Source organism: Cryptomeria japonica, chromosome 4, assembly GCF_030272615.1.
Source record: "Cryptomeria japonica chromosome 4, Sugi_1.0, whole genome shotgun sequence".
Lineage (NCBI taxonomy): Eukaryota > Viridiplantae > Streptophyta > Pinopsida > Cupressales > Cupressaceae > Cryptomeria > Cryptomeria japonica.
The window spans coordinates 678299185-678317712 of record NC_081408.1 but is presented as its reverse complement, the minus strand read 5'-3'; the positions used below and the strand labels follow the sequence as shown (position 1 = coordinate 678317712).

General features: G+C 33.9%; 1 protein-coding gene across 7 annotated transcripts in view; it reads left to right on the top strand.

The window, feature by feature from the left end:
- Nucleotides 1–9477: 9477 nt before the first annotated feature.
- Nucleotides 9478–18528, top strand: part of LOC131046840 (CBL-interacting protein kinase 23) — a 166695-nt gene continuing 157644 nt past the window's right edge. For 4 of the 7 annotated variants that reach the window (XR_009106075.2, XM_057980625.2, XM_057980628.2 and 1 more), the window contains exon 1: nucleotides 9480–10029. Coding sequence is in view for 6 of the 7 variants with exons in the window: in XM_057980625.2 (XP_057836608.2) it covers nucleotides 9865–10029 (165 nt within the window). In the remaining variant the exon portion in view is untranslated. Of the gene's footprint in view, nucleotides 10030–18528 lie in introns of all 7 variants that reach the window. The other 3 variants (XM_057980629.2, XM_057980627.2, XM_057980624.2) reach the window with 3 other exon arrangements.

Genomic DNA, 18528 nt, shown 5'->3' with positions numbered 1-18528 from the left:
TAGATCAAACCCTACTAAGCATGTGAATGGTATAATCTTTCTATTTTATTGTGATTTGCATGTTTTAGGTTCTTCATTGTGTATGGTGGATTCTTGATTGTAGAACTAGGGTTTACGTGGTTGGATATTTGTTGGTTTTAGAATAGTTTAATATTCAAAATTTCACCGTATATTGTGTTCATACAATCAGACAAGATTGCTACATAATTTGGTCTAGCATAAGGTGAGATAAATACCTTGTATAAGGCTTCTTGGAGCATCCCATGGTATGTAGGTAAAGTTTGAATCTTGAATCCCAAAGGGATATCTTAGATGGAGGAGCATGAAGTTTCTCATGCCATGAAAGATGAGGGGGTGCAGGAAGAAATGACTGGGCAGTAGGAAGAAACGACTGGGCATGATAATAAGGTCGGTGTGACACTGGTTTCATCTTATTGCTTTGAGTGAGTTATTTTGTAAAGCTCAAATAGTAATTGGAAGGTCTAGTTGGATTCTTATGATCTTTAACAATAATCACTAGTTTATTTTGAGGTTGAGGGGCATATCGATGAATATGGACAACAATTTGAGGTTTCAAATGATTGGAAAAATAGATTGCATTGTTTTGAATTTAATTGGGCTCTTTATTTAGTAAAACTTCATCTTTATGAGAGAGAGCATTGGAAACATTGCTAGTAATATCCTCCTCTTGCACCAAATATCCTCATTATTAATTAATCATTTATCCCTAGAAGGTAGAGCTTTTAAAATGGTGATAGTGTTGTCATCCTCTTGCCTTAAAATGTGCTTATGGATAGGAGGATCAGACTACAGTTATAAACATATAAAAATGACTTCATCACTACTCAACTGCACTTGCAAACCTTCGTACAACTTCTCATTCAACACACACCATCTCATATTATCCTCCAAGATATCTCTTCCTTTGTATATCATCCACACACATAAAATACACCAATTAGGTCAGCCTAATTAGATGTAACATGTAAAGTCTAAACAGTCAGCCCAAAAATATTTTCTAAAGCAACGTGGAAGGGAAAATGAAATGTGTGAGGGATCACACCATGTTGACACATCATCCTATAAGTCCCAAATCAATGCCTTCAACTCGACACACTACCACATTAATCAAAAACTGCTCATGTCAGCTTCAAATGATAGAACTATTATTGCACACTAACCGAACATACTCAAAACATGACGCAAACCACTAAAACTCTTACGGATGCACAAAATAGCATCACCTAAAACCAAAATAGCTAATTCATTGAGCCACACCACCAAAGCAATGAAATTTGGAGGAATGCAATGCATTCTCGCAAACTATCACATCGTCCTTGTATAAGCCAACACTCAAACCATCACAGCTTCAACTATAGATCAAATGAGAACATACAAATTGGGATATATCAAGAATTTTCATCCACCAAAATCATAATACAACCACAAGAAATGATGAAAAAATGTGCCATAATGCAGACCATAAAACTATACCTAGTCTGAGAAACTATTCATTAGGATAATTACATTTAGCCAACTTCAATTGCGGACCACAAAATACACCTCCAAAGTTATGGAAAAGTCATAATACAGCTATATATACCATATAAAGAAAACACAATCAATCTCCACACATCCACATGAACTAACAACCAATCCTCTGAAAATGCATTACCCTGAAACATAACTAATCAACCTTCTGGACCAAATTTATCATCAATGACAACAAGTTTTACATCAATGACAACGCAAACTCATATTTGTAACAATTGGAATGGTTTTTTCTACCCCATGAGGCATGCATATAATTTGAAAAATATGATTCTTATCACCTTTACATTACTCCCAAATTATGCATTTTGCAAAAATACATTTGATCTTTCCATGGTCGAGTAGTGTCTAGTTAATAAAAAATGAGAGATTATTATGGAGGGACCTAATATTTACTTGTGATCTAGATAGAAAATTCATAGGCCCCACAAACTCTCAAAATTTATCTATTGCAGATTAGAAGTTTTATGCTCTCATGGCTCTTAAGAGGCTTTGGCAGAACCTTGTAGCCTAAAGGGATTGACACAAACAATGAATGATAAAAGCCTTTGCTATAATTTTCTTACCCTCCCTAATGTGTTGGTACATTTAGTTTGGAATCATGAGGTGTACAATGAAGAATATGGCTCTTGGCCTCTTTACTTGTTATTAAATGACACTTTAATAAGAATGCATTCAATCTTGTCATAGTAAAACAATGCCAAGTTGAGAAAAAAAATGAAAGGCTATTTTGGAGGGACCCTAAATCCACATGTAGGCTAGATAGAAAGATTATAATCCTCGTAAACTTTGAGAACTACTCTATTATATATTGATATTTTTTTGGTCTTATGGATTTTAAGACATCTTGAGGGAACCTTTTAGCCCAAAGGGATTGAAACATTTGAGAGAAAAAATAGGGCCTCCCATATTATTTAGCCACCCACCTCAATACTTTAGCATAGTTTGTTTGGTTCCATGATATGTAGAATAAATAATATGGCTATTGGCATTTGAACTACTCTCATATGATACACATTTTACATGAATGTGTTTGATCTTTAAATGATCAAACAATATTGCTTTGATGATTTTTGAGAGAATCTATTGTGGAGAGATCCCATATCCACTTTTATGTCTAGAAATAGCATTCATGGGCTACATAAAGTTCAATAATTTCTCTATCATATATTGGTAGTTTTTTTCTCTTCATGCTCTTAAGAGACATATTAGAACCTTGTATCCTCGAGAGATTGACACACACACATAAAATGAATTGAGACCTCCCTTAGAATTTTCCATCTACCTTAATATGTTGGTACATTCATTTTGGCCCCACAAGGTGTAGAATGTAAATACGACTCTGACACCTTTACATTTATTTAAAACGATTCCTTTTGCAAGAATGGATTGATCATGCCATGGCCAAATAGTGTTGAGTTGAGAAAAAAATGAGAAGGGTTATTTTGGATGGAGCCCACATTCGTTTGTAGGCTTAGAAAGATTTTTTTTAGCCCTCATGAACTTAGAGAGATGCTCTATCATATATTGGCAATTTTTTGCTCTTAGGACTCCTAAAGGACATTGTATCTAACTTTGTATCTTTGAGGTGTCAAAATAGCTAGGAAATAAAATGGAGTCTCCCCTAGAATTCAACGACTAATTATAACTTGTTGCCATAATTGGTTATGCCTCACTCTAGGGGCACCTAGAACAAAAAATATGGCTCTTGACACCTTTACACCCTTCTAAATGACACATTTTACAATAATGCATTCAATCTTTAGCACAATAAGTTTTTTTTAATTAATCAAAACTAAGCTATATTATTGTGGAGGGATCTTTAATCCTCTTGTAGGTCTAGATATAATGTTCTTAAGTGCCACAAATCGCTCCATTAAATAGATTGACAACCTTTTGCTTCTAGGGATCTTAAGAGACCCTTCTATAAACTTGTAGTCAAGAAGAATCAATACAGAAATGGAATGAAATGGGGTCTCCCCTAGCATTCACTATCCCACCCTAGCATGTTTATGAAATCAATTAGGTCCCATGAGGTGTAGAGTTGGAAATATTGCTCTTGGCAATTTTACACTACTCTTAAATGATGTATTTAAAAAGAATGTATTTGTTCTTGCTAGAATCAAATGGTGTTAAGTTAATGAAAATTGATAAAGGCTATTTTGGAGGGACACCACATATACCTATGGTTATAAAAGGACTATTCAAAAAACCCATAACTTTTGAGAATTGGTCCATCATATATTGATTATTTTTTATTCTTAGGGTTCTTAAGAGACCTTGTTGATACCTTGTATCCTGGTAGGATTTGCAAATCTAGGGAATAAAATAGGGCCTACCCTAGCATTTACTCACCCACCCTAACAAGTTAACTCCATCAATCTGGGCCCATATTATGTAGAATAGAAAATACACCTATTAGCACCTTCAAACTACTATCAAATGACACATTTTATAATAGTGCATTCAATATTTTCCATGGTAAAATGGTGTTGAGTTTAAAGATATTGAAAATAAATTATTATGTGGATTTTGATAGTGAAAACCCCCCTTTTGGAAAAGATCTTTGGTTTTAATGCCTTGCTTATCTCTCCAAACTCCCTGAAACAACTTCCAATCTCTCTATTCATCAAGATTTCATGACCTATGCTCTCTCAAATGCCCTAACAATAGTCCAAGATTGTTGTCACATTCATGGACTTCTTTAAACCTTTTTTTGAGCTTTTCTCTACATTCTTGTATGGCTTTGAATCCCTATGGTATTCAATAGGATTATATTTGGGACAAATGTATGTCTTGTAAGAATTAACTTTCATAATGCATTGAAACTTTAACAATGACATACCTAGTGGGATAGATGGATAAAGCATATATACAAGATATAAAATACAAGAGTATTGTATGACAAATTAAGATCATTTGCAAGTAATTAAGGTCAAAAGATGAACTATAAGCTATAATGTCCCTTTTGGTCCATTCCAACATCCTTGTAAAGCTCCATCTTTCTTGGAGAGCACCGACATTATGGGGAAGGTTTTTTAATAGTGAAAAAAGAGTTCCTAGAGTCCAAATGAGTATAATGATATTGTCTATGTGCAATTCCAATATTCTAGGAGCACTCTACACTTCTTGGGGAGGTCTGTCATTTTGAGAAAGTGCCAACGTGTACATGAATCAATCTCATATTCTTAGGTTATTGATGGCAGGTTAGAATTCCTATTTAAGGCTATTTATTATTTTCATAACTTTGATGATTGTGAAAAAAAATTTAATTAAGTTGTTTAAGTTCAACTAACTTTATTTAATTAATTATTTTATAATTTAATAAATTTTGAGGTTTTAAATATAAAGTTAAATTAATAAATTCATCTAAGAAAAAAAGTAAAAAAATGTGTTTTTGAAAAAGCAACAAAAAAGTAGAAAGATCCTTTTCAAAAAAGCAATGACAAAGAAAAAGTGTTATCTTTTTTTAAAGTAACAAAAATAATATAAAAAGACATGAATGAGGAGGAATTTAGGCATTCTTAGATCTTTTATTTACAAAATCCCAAATTGAAGAGGTTGAACTTGGTTCACTCCTCAATCAAGGGATGAAAACTCTTTGAGTAATTAATTTCATAGATGAAAATGTACTTAGATGATCGAGTGATTTCATCCAAAGATCATCATTGAGATGAACCATTTATGCCCTATATTGTTTGTGTGAAGTTTCATTTAATGTTAAAAGCTATATTATCATGCTTATACATCTTCAAGGCGTTGGAGGTAATATATTTATTGAAGTTTATAGGAAAATAATGAATTTGTAAGATAAATAATCTTTGTGTCGAAAAAATTCAAAATTAAAGATTTTAGTTTTTAGAATATATTTTATAAATATATTTGTGACATTTTGAAGTGATAAAAATAATTTAAAATGCAATTGCTAAGAGGCCAAAGCCTAGTTGTACCAATTGGAAGAGCCTTATAGGTGATCATGTCATGCAAGAAAGATATCATAGACAAGTTAGAGGAGGTGGTTCTTGACATACATACTTATTAGCCTTCCTCATACTCAACTACATCCCTTGTAATAACTAGGAGTTAGGCACAATGTTTGGTGAAACACTTTGGATTGTTGTACACTTGTTTGGGAATGAATTCCCTCTTCATTATTGACGACAACCTTTAATTGGCTTCTTGGTGTGCCATACATGTCTTGAGGGTTGCCATGAATATCAAGAGTTGTCATTAATATTGAATCAATAATTATTTCTAATTTTTGAGAATTTTCTAGTATCTTAGTCTGAGGTTAGGATTTTATTTTTAGTCTATATATACATTTTTAATATTCACCCTAACATTTTATGTTGCACTAACAATGAGAATTTAATATATATATATATATATATATATATATATATATATATATATATATATATATATATATATATATATATATATATATATATATATATATATATATATAAACTTGGTGATATATTTTTAAGTTTATTATTTGAGAATTAAGTAACCAATTTTAGTGTAAGGAATAGATGACCATTGCTTGTCAAAATTTCTATGATTAAAATAAGTAGATGTGACTGTTATTACTTAGAATTTTTATTTTTCTTAATATACACCAATTGTTTGATGAAAAATTCGTGTGAAAAAATTGAAAACAATTACAAGAGTGTTGAAATATTTGGGGTAAGGCCATTGCATAAGCATCAATTAAATTATGACCATTCAAGCTTCCTTATGGAGATTTGTAGTTTTAAGAGGTGGGTACTTAACGACCAGTTGATATATTGAAATTTGTGTCAATTGGACATAGGTGAAGGAGATAATTTTTTATTGATGTTTTTTGAATAGGAGGCCAAAATTGTCTTCAAACTTATCCCATGCTTCTTTTCACATATAGATGAGATAGGAGAAGATCAAAATAAACTCAGTATACCAATTAGAAAACCCAAGATATCTAGTGGTCCACTCAATCAATCAAATTAAAAGCTTCTATTTGGTTCAAGAATATAATTTTTTTACTAATAATACCAACCATGAGAAGGTGAAAGCTTATTTAGAACCATGAACCTTCATTTAAATAAGTTAATAACATGCTCAAATGGAAGTTCTAGATTAAGAAGTATATAACATACTTAAAGAAATTAAGAAGTGCCCACCATAGTCACATCAAAGAACTAGATTAAAAAGTTCTAGATTAAGAAGTATATAACATACTTAAAGAAATTAAGAAGTGCCCACCATAGTCACATCAAAGAACTAGATTAAAAAGTATATAACATATTGAAATCAATTGAATTAAAATGTACAAAACATACTTACGAAGTAAATACAACCCTTTTTTCATTCCATCAATTCATTTTAGTGAGCCATGAGATTTTTTCTCTACTCTTTATGGTGTCAAGAATTGAGTTTTTGTTAGGGTCACAATTTTTTGACAAGTTTTTACTCAATACTATATCCCCATATTTGATTATTAAACATTTGTGCCACAACAAGGTTATATTAATGATTAATTTTTTTATGTGTTAAAGTCATCAAACAACCACACATAAAACTTCTTTCTTGAATACCTTCTAAGCTATGTTTTAGTAATAACCATTGATCATATAAGATACTTAATGTCTTCTGCATCTATGATAGGGGCTCCCAATTTCTTTGTTTCCTCAATAAAATGACACATAATATGATCTATTCTTTCTTCATTATCCTCATCTGCAACAATTACATAAACATGTTTTTGATTGAATTACGTATTTAATAATATATTAATTCAATAAATGATATAAATAAACTATAAAATAAGATAACATATTGATTTTTAAATAATATATCTATAATACCTAGTTGAACTAGATTTGAAACATGGTCGAAGTCAAGTGATGATTTCGTCTCCATAAGTTGTAATATCCTTGGAAATTAACATGTCGTAAGTGGATTTAAAATTTTAGTACACCATTCATCAATGATTTCATCTCCATAAGTTGTAATATCCTTGGAAATTAACATGTCGTAAGTGGATTTAAAATTTTAGTACACCATTCATCAACCAAATCTTTTGAATCACTCTTTCCAAATAAAACATATACAAAGAATAAAAGCATGCCATCTTCCTCATATGAATATTTCGTAAACCTAGAATGCACATTATCTTTATATTGTGCAATATTAGCTTCATCTACCAACTGGAATTGCTTAATGAGATTCGTTATACATGGTTGATTGAAATCTCTGCAACATGTACCAAATTGAAGACAATTCATTGATTTGCACAAGATAATGTGCCAATTTTTTATATTTTTGGCAAGAAAGATGGCCAGTTAGGATTTAAACTGATGAAATCTATAGTAGAAATTGAACGAGATTACTTTCTAAAGATGAAGGAGAAAATGAAGGGTTTGGATTTAATTTGTTTAAGACGAATGACTAAGACTATATTTATGAAAAATAGTAATTTGTGACAACAAAAATAGTAGATCTCACTTGATCATATTAATGTACACCAACCTTCATATGGTGCAATGTTAGCTTCATCTATCTAGTGGATTTTCTTAACGAGATTCATTATGTGGTTGATTGAAATCTTTGCAACATTTACCAAGTTGAAGATACCTTATTGATTTACATAAGTTAATGTACCAAATAGATTTTTGGCAAGGAAGATGAACAAGATTGAAAATGAAATCTATGATGAATATTAAAAGAAATTACCTTTTTAGGATAAAAGTGAAAATGAAGGGTTTGGATTTAATTTGTTTAAGATGAATGACTAAGATTGCATTTATTAAAAATAGTAATTTGTGGTAACAAAAAATGGGAGGGAAAGGAAATTTGTTGGTCATTTATTTTTAGAAATGGTGGACATCAAAATAAGATGTGAGATAGAAACTGATGTAACTATTATTTAACTAGATGTTACATTGGATTCGACTTATTATAGAACATTAATATAATTAATTGGTGATGAAACAAATTAATTATTTAATTAATTAATAGTGATAAAATGTTAATATGACGCTAGGATGATTTCACATGTCTACAAATAAAATAATTACATATGTCCCCACCCACATGTACGTCATATTCTTTCACACCTAATCCTAACAATGACTTGATTTATCTTGAAAAAATAAATTAAAATAAATTCATATCTTCTCTCTTACGTCGAATCATCTTAAATAAATCTATATCTTATATCAAATCATCTCAATACACTTGTATTTCATGCCATTATTTATTTTTAATATAACTTATTATTAATAATTAATAATTTAATTTAACATCCCTTTTTAAAATCATATCTAATTATTTCCTTTTCAATTGCAATCACGTAATATCAACTCTTTTCCTTACATCACATCTCATCTCTCTAATCCATCGATACCTACTTTCTCTACTACAAGAATCTTCAAATTATATTTATTTAACTTCAATGATAAATAGTACTATCCTTCTAAATTAATTAAATAGAAATTAATGCTTAACAAACATATAAAGCCAACAAAACAACATTCCTTTTCAATTACAATCATGATGTAATTTCAACTCTTTTCCTTACATCACATCTCATCTCTTGATCCATCACTATCTACTTTTTCTACTACAAGAAACTTCAAATTATATTTATTTAACTTTAATAATAAATAAAACTATCCTTCTAAATTAATAAAATAGAAATTAATACTTAAAACACATATAAAGCCAGCAGAATAACATCATACCTCAAAAATCCATGCTAAAATCAGAAAACGTTAAAAAGAGAAGAAAAAGTAGCGACACTGAAGTAAACTGCAATACTTGACTAGGGTTAACTATATTTGACTGGGGTTAACTATATTAATATTGACATAGGAAAAGGGTGAAAAGGAATGTACTTGTGTCAATTATATATTCCACAATAATTGAAGACAAACTATATATAGGCCTCAGTACAATTCTGGCCGGCCTACACAGTGTTATGTAAGCAGCCTACAAACACCAATCAATGTGTTTTTTCTTGACGTTAGTAACCAGGCCAGACTCTGGATTCTTATAATACAGACCGTAAATGTGAAGGATTAGTAAGAAATTGAATAAAACAAAAAATGGCAGGCTTCGGAGTGTTGAGAGTAATATGCGATGGAAGTATTCCGTTCATTGGAGTTGGAAGGTTGAGCAACTGAGAGACAAGGCACAATTTACAGGGGCGGATCTAAATTTCAACCAGCAGTAAAGATGAATGTTGTTAAGTCTCAGGTATGGCAGCCTTGTAACCGTAAGCGCGGTATATAACAGACTGTAATAAAGCGCAAATATATATATTGGAGAAAAATGAGCAGGCAAAGAATTCGTGTGGGGAAGTATGAGTTGGGACGCCTGGTGGGAGAGGGCAAATTTTCCAAGGTGAAATTTGCCAGGAATATGGAGACCGGAGAGGGTGTCGCCATCAAGATCATGGAGAGGGACACATTGCTGAAACAAAAGATGGTCAAACAGGTATTACAACTCATAATTTGATTTAATTTTCATTTTTTCTTTACACAACTTTATCACTAGATTCCTGTTCTGTGGACTCAACCTGCAACATAAAGCATTCCATACATTGGAAAAGAAAACATAAATCTTGATATAGGAAAGTTGCACGGGTAAAAACAACATAGGTTGTGTTGATGAGTAGTACGTTTCTGGAAATATCTATGTAATTTATTTTGCAATGTTTCAGGTCACACTGATCCATTATCAGGATACGCAGTGCAAATAAAAGTACGCAGTTATTTCCAGAAACATGCTACTCATTTACATGTAACTGCTGAAAAAATCATGTCTACAAGAGATTCTGTTGATTTACTATTTAGTTAAAATCATACCAGAAGTTAACCGTGTTTTCATGAAATCGTAATTGCAATGTAGAGATTTTATCAAATCATTATATAGTAATATCCTATTAAAAAAATACTCTTTATGTTCCTCACCATTGTAATATACTGTCCAAAATTTTTAAACCAAAATGATGCAATTTTCTACAGTTTTAGCATACAGACATTTCATCAAACACTTTGCATTTAACAGGAAGGAAGTAATACTGAGGGCAAACACTGGGAGTTGCTGCTACTAGAATTTTAAACTATAAATTTAATATTAAACCATGACATTGCTGGTAGATTTTATATATAGACAATTCATCAAAAAGTTTATGTTCCAGTGATATAGACATTTTCATTTTTTTTAACTAAAATTTCAAGACAATATGAGAGATTGTCGAGCATGACAATATGTGTATTTGACTGTATGCTTTGTATCTGCATATATTAACGTGTATGCTTCGTGTTTTTATGTATATGTTTTGTGTTTGGATTCATACCTGATGTATTTCCAGCATGTCTACTCCATGTATGCCTGTGATTAGTTTATACTTAACAATGATGAAGATGCTCAGAATAAGATTTCTGGATGATTATATTGTCAAACAGAAAAAGTAGCAAGGCACTGGTTGTAAAACAATAGTCTTGAATTCATGTAAAGAGTAGCCTGTGATAACTTCCTGTAAGGCACACTGGTGACAAGACATGTTTCATAGTATCATAAGGAAAGAAAAATAAATTGTGAAGCCATGATGAAACATTACAAGTGCATTCGTGATGATTTCTAATACCCATAGTCAACTTTCGATTTGGGATGTCTTGTCAAATATTACATCAATAAAACACAACAGCAAGAGTAAACACAAAGGTCCACTACCTCAGATACCCACATCTTCACATCTGTGATTCATCTAAGTTAAACCACAGTGAGCGGATATAATTTATAATTTCCATTACATACTCAATTAACTAAGTTAATGGATGACTTACTTTGGGTAAAGTCTGCCCAGATAAAGACACTGATAATCAGACATTAAGTTCATTAGGAATACATGCAAGTTTCAAGAGGCACACACAACAAGTTTACATTGCCTAGTAGTCCATTCAGCTTAAATGCCAAAGCATGCAGCATATTCAGATTGAACCTATCACCTTCGCAGAACATATTGTTTTGAGAAGGAACTGCATGCTATGTTCCACGGAGTTTTGGGGATGGGGATGGCAAGGGACGCTAGGACGTGTTTCCGGTACAGGGGTACTTTTGGGTCATTTTCGGGGGGATGGCAGGGGATGACTGTTAATTTTACTTTCAGATTAACAATAAACTCAGAAAATAGATTTTTGTTGTTAGGGTTTTCAACTTAGTAAGTGGTAGAGAGCAAACAACCAACCATATGGAATGAGACAAGACAACATTACCCTGAAAAAACCTCCTAGGAGGAAAAACCCAGCAAGAAGAGATCCTCAGATCTGATTATGAATTATACAATATTCTGATTACAACACTTATCTCTGATTGCTGTCCAAACGGCAAGTTGTCAAGGTGATGAAGGATGATGCCCTAGCTGTAGATGACCAAGAAACAAATCAGCAGAAGATGCCTTCAACAGGCTGAAGCAGAATTATCACCAAATGTCCTTGGAGTTCGCCAAAGAGCAGATTCGCCAAGTGTAGGAGAGCAGATCACTAAAGTAGAAGAGCATATCCCATTTGCTGGTAAAGTGTAAAATGAATGTCTTACTTCATCTTGGAGTTGTCATATATATATCTTCCTCTTTTGGCGGTAGACATCTAGGTCGGCTTGCAAGAAAATAATTTAATATTATTTTCTTAATTACTTTTCCCACGTTTGGTATATGGGTCCAGCCCTATGCCTTAGAACGTTTCATTTGGGTGTTGAGACACACAATGTGGCGTGAGAGAGGACCCAACCCTAAAGGGTACACGTTACCCTTTGAAGAGATAAAAGGGCCCAGCCCTTAAGGGTGGATTCCAATGTTGCCTTAGGCAATTGGAATCCGCTCTTCACCCTAATTAAAAATAACACTCCCTCTTAATTAGGGAGAAGAGAATATAATCAGAATATCACTATCTTCCATCTTGCACACAAGCAAAGAATGGATTACATAATCAGAACATAGTAGACTTCCATCTTGCACACAAGCATAGAATGAAATTACATAACAAAAATTTTCCATCTTGCACACAAGCATAGAATGGAATTACATGACAAAAATCTTCCATCTTGCACACAAGCATAGATTGGAGCCACCTTACATTTCTCGTAGAGGGTGGTGAGGATATTTTCTACCATCTTACATTGCCCGTAGAGGGTGGTGAGAATCTTTTCTACCATCTTACGTTGCTCGCAGAGGATGGTAACAATTACTCTTTTCCCTGAGAAGACTACCACCTTACATTGCCCGCAGAGGGTGGTTGATGCAACACAATGCATCACTGAGGTTGAGACTCCCTCTCAACCAAGGTTTCATTTTCCGAAATGCCAAGCCTGTCTCTGAAGTACACAAACTTCACCTTGGATAGAGGCTTGGTAAGGATATCTGCAATCTGATCATCAGTATTGACATACTTCTGCTGAATAGCGCCTCTTTGCACCATATCCCAAATGAAGTGATAATGAGTTTCCACATGTTTTGACTTTTCATGGAACACTGGATTGACAAACATCTTTATGCAACTCTGATTATCACAATGAATGACTGTGGGTTTCCAAGGTTGTCCAAACAACCTAGCGAGAAGCTTACGAAGCCATATTGCTTCCCTAGAAGCAACACTTGCTGCAATGTACTCAGCTTCAGCTGTACTTAGTGCCACAGAGGACTGTTTTCTGCAAGCCCAAGAAATCACTGCAGATCCTAAGTTGAAGCAGATGCCTGAAGTACTTTTCCTATCTTTTACACTTCATACCCAATCTGCATCTGAGTTACCTTCCAGGGTTATTGGAGTTTTCATTGGATACTTCAGCCCAAAGCCAACTGTGCCTCGCAAGTATCTCAGGATGTGTTTGGCTGCAACAAGGTGAACATGTTTAGGCATGCTCATGAACTGGCTAAGAGCATTCACTGCATAGCATATGTCTAATCTAGTGTTAACTAGATACATCAATGATCCAATCAACTGCCTGTACTCAGATGGATCTGCAAAATCAAAGTTAGCTGCAGAAACACTCAACTTCTTTAAGTTAGATTCCATAGGAGTAGACATAGGTTTACAATCCATCATTCTAAACCTTTTCAAAATATCAATAGTATACTTTCCTTGACTCAAGAAAATTTCGTTAGGTCTTTGCCATACTTCTAGACCTAGAAAATAATGCATTAGACCTAAATCCTTCATTTCAAATTTTGAAGCTAATTCTTTCTTACATCTAATAATGAGTTTATCTTTACTAGTAAGAAATAAATCATCCACATATAGAACCAAAATTAGCATTTCATCATTAGATACTTTAAGGTAAATGTTAGAATCAACATCATTCTTACAAAACCCTAAGCTTACCAAGTACTTATCAATTATTTCATACCAAGCTCGAGGGGCCTGTTTGAGGCCATATAGAGCTTTCTTTAATCCGCAAACATGAGTTTCTCTTTCATGAATCTCATAACCCTCAGGTTGTTCAATATAGACTTCTTCCTCAATGACACTATTAAGGAAGACAGTCTTAACATCCATTCGATGTAGCTTCCAATCTTCTATTATAGTTCTAATAGAAGTATATCTAGCAACAGGAGCAAATGTTTCTTCATAATCTATGCCTTCCTTTTGAGAAAAATCATGAGCTACAAATCTAGCTTTATATTTCTCAATACTACCATCAACATTATGTTTAATTTTAAATAACCATTTAGAGGAAACAACAGACTTACCTTTAGGTCTAGGCACAATATCCCAGACATCATTCTTGATGATTGACTGATATTCTTCATCCATGGCTAACTTCCAGGCATGTTGGTTCAAGGCTTCTTCAACATTGCATGGCTCAGACTCAATGAGATTGCTCATCAATGCAACGTAGTTGGAGAATACTTGAGGTCTCTTGCTTTCTTTGAAGGTACCACTGGGGGCTGCAAATCTTTCAGCTTCTTGAATGGTGTTTCTCACCCAAAGTGGCCTCTTTTTGCTAACAACAATGTCACCAGGTACATCTGTGGGATTCATAGGCTCAGGTGGATCATCATGCACTTCTTGAGTTGGAGACACAACAGACTCCCTTTGAATCTCAAGGTTAGTATCAACATTCACATCTTGATTATCATTAGCCTCATCAATAACAGGAGAACCTTTTGATTTCTTAAATGTAATATCTTCTTCAAAAGTAACATCCCTACTTACCTCAACATACCTTTGACCTGGAATGTAGATCTTGAAGGCTTTGGAGGATTCACTGTATCCAACTAGCATTCCTTTCTTTTCGAAAGGCTCCAACTTAGTTCGTTTTTCTTGAGGCACATGAACATATACAAGACTTCCAAAAATTCTCAAGTGGCTGATGTCAGGTTTGGATCCTGAGAAGGCTTCTTCAGGAGTCATATTCTTTAGAACACAGTGGGGACATTTATTCTAAATATAGACTATTGTTCTAGAAGCCTCAGCCCAAAGAAAAGTCTGCAAGTCTTGATCATGGATCATGGCCTTTGTAGCCTCAACAATAGTCCTATTCTTTCTTTCAGCAACTCCATTTTGCTGAGGATTGTAGGGAACACAAAACTCCCTCTTAATTCCTGACTCAATACAGAAGTCATAAAAACTGCCAGAGGTATACTCACCTCCATTGTCAGACCTTAAGCATTTAATTCTTTTACCAGAGATGTTTTCAACCAATGCCTTAAATTCTTTAAATCTACTTAAGACTTCATCAGATTCTTTAGTTTTTAAGAAATAGATCCAAGTTTTCCTAGAGAAATCATCTATGAATATTACATAATAAAGAAATCCACTAGGGGATGCTATAGACATAGGGCCACATATATCAAAATGAACAAGTTCTACTTTTTCTTTAGCTCTACTTTCACTTTTATGAAAATGATTTTAACATTTTTACCCATAGCACAACCTTTACATGAATCATCATGAAATTTCCTGAGTTAAGGCATACCTTTAACTATTTTTCGAAGAGAGGGAAGAGCTTGAAAGTGTAAGTGTCCAAGCCTTCTATGCCATAGCTCACAAGATTCAGGGGTCTCATTAATGAGGGCTTGAACAGGGTTAGAGGAAAGCTTATACAAACTATCATATCTGTTTCCAATAACACGAGCAGATTTAAAACTAGATTTCTTAGGCCAAGCACTTTACCCTTAGAAAATGCCACTTGATAACCTTTATCTTCTAGAGCAGAAATAGAAATTAAGTTTCTTTTAATTCCAGGAACAAATAAGATATCACTAAGGTGAAGTGAAATACCAGAGTATAAATTTAAAGTAGTGCCAAAACCTTTTACCGAATATCGAGCATCATCACCAATTACCACATGTAGACTGGTATCCTTTTCTACTAAGTCTGAGAGATGTTCACGATGGCCTGTGATGTGTCTGGAAGCACCACTATCAATCAGCCATGTGTTACTATCTGAAGATATGTTGCTTGATAAGGCAGAGATGAATAAGAAGTTTTCATTTTGTTCTGAGACTTCATTTAGGTTGACTTCTTTTTGCATGGGTTCATTCTGACATTCTTTAGCATAGTGACCATATTTGTCACATCTGAAACATCGAACACGAGAGAGATTTCTTGGCTTCTTCCAAGAATACTGAGAGCTAGGTTGTCTGAAATCTCTATTCCTCTTGGGATTATTCTTTTTCCGATTACCACCTTTCTTGCATTGGGCTGCAAGCATATGTTGATCATCCACTTGAGGACTTTTGAGTTTTCCTCTTGTGGCAAGGCAAGATTCCTCATGGAGGCAATCGTTTTGAAGACGATCAAAAGTTGAGAATTCAGATCTCCCACTTATGGATTGAATGAAGGAATCCCATGAGTCTGGAAGACCGTTTAATGATATCATGACAATCTTTGTCTTCTATGTCATGACCAATTGTGCCTAGTTGATCCTTTAGTTCTGAGATCTTCATGAAGTAAGACATAACTGAATCTTCCTTTGCCATTTTAATATGAAATTTTGTTGCCTTAATGTAATTGCTCTACTGAGGTTATTGATCTCATAAATACCTTCTAGATGTTTGAATATCTCTCTAGCTGTAGTGAACTTGGAGATGGAGGTGACAAGGTGATCTCTAATTGAGTCAATGATGAGCTTTCTGGCTTTGAGGGCATTCCTTTTGAATTGCTTTAATTCTTCTTGATTTGTGGGTGCAATCAACTCTTTGTCTTGCACAAACTGAAGGAGATCATCTTCCTCAAGAGCAAGTAGGATGCGAACCTTCCAGGCAGCAAAGTTAAGTGCCCCTTCGAGCCTATCTTCAACTTTCAGTCCTGTCATTGTCCTGACTGAAAATGAAACAACAAACTGGAAATAGAAGACTACTGAAATCTGAAAGTTAATATATATATGTATGTAACCTAGAGCTCTGATACCATGTTAATTTTACTTTCAGATTAACAATAAACTCAGAAAATAGATGTTTGTTGTTAGGGTTTTCAACTTAGTAAGTGGTAGATAGCAAACAACCAACCATATGGAATGAGACAAGACAACATTACCTTGGGAAAACCTCCTAGGAGGAAAAACCCAGCAAGAAGAGATCCTCAGATCTGATTATGAATTATACAATATTTTGATTACAACACTTATCTCTGATTGCTGTCCAAACAACAAGTTGTCAAGGTGATGAAGGATGATGCCCTAGTTGTAGATGACCAAGAAACAAATCAGCAGAAGATGCCTTCAATAGGCTGAAGCAGAATTATCACCAAATGTCCTAGGAGTTCGCCAAAGAGCAGATTCGTCAAGCATAGATGGCACACTCGCCGAAAACTCGGCGAGTGACAAAAACTCGCCGAGTTTTTGGACCTGGCGAGTAGTAATGACTTCTACTCGCCAGGAAAACTCGCCGAGTTTTTGCCAAAAACTCGCCGAGTTTTTGGCGAGTTTTTGTCAAAAACTCGGCGAGTTTTAAAGAAAAACTCGCCTGGGTTAGCATAACAACAAAAAACGGCCAAAAATACATGCATTTTTTGTTTTTCTATATGGTTTTGGGCTGAGAAGGGGGAAACTCACTTGGAAGGGCCACCCTGAGATGCCACTATGCCCTCAAGTAATCGCCGAGTTTTTTGGTCTGTCCGTCAGGATTCATATATGGAATATAACATTTAAGTATAAGAAATGTCACTTATACTTTAAGTTATATTCCATATATACTGTCAGGATGTTTGAGAGTGGTTTCGGACCTCCAGGAGTTATAATGCAAAATCTAGTTTTTGGAGGATTCTTCAATTTTCCAGACTTAGTCAAATTTCAGTCAAATTTCAAGATCCTTCGGCGATGCCCCTTGACCCCAACTTTGAGTTGAAAGTTTGAAACTATGAGTATGAATGATGAAATTTCAAATATGATGAAAGTTTGAAAGTAGTTTTAGCTAGAGCTGGGGAGAGGAAGTTGTATTTACTTTTGGTTTTACAAAAACTATTTACTATTTTGCTTCCAGCCATCAGCATTTCTCATGAGGATGTGATTTTGTAGACACTTTGCAATCAAATATATCTAGAATCAGCTTGTTTCTTTTGTGTTATCATTTATTGACTCATTGGATGCATCTTCTCATTAAATTTTGCAAAAAAAATGCATTTTTTATTAAAATTAAGCGTGTTTTTACGTTGCCGAGTTTTTCGCCGAGTTTTTCCGAGTTTTTCCCGAGTTTTCGCCGAGTTTTTTTCTCAGGGGCTTGGCGAGTCGAGCCGAGTCGCGAGTAGTTCAACTATGTCGTCAAGTGTAGGAGAGCAGATCACTAAAGTAGAAGAGCATATTGCATTTGCTGGTAAAGTGTAAAATGGATGTCTTACTTTATCTTGGAGTTGTCATATATATATCTTCCTCTTTTGGCGGTAGACATCTAGGTCGGCTTGCAAGAAAATAATTTAATATTATTTTCTTAATTACTTTTCCCACGTTTGGTATATGGGTCCAGCCCTATGCCTTAGAACGTTTCATTTGGGTGTT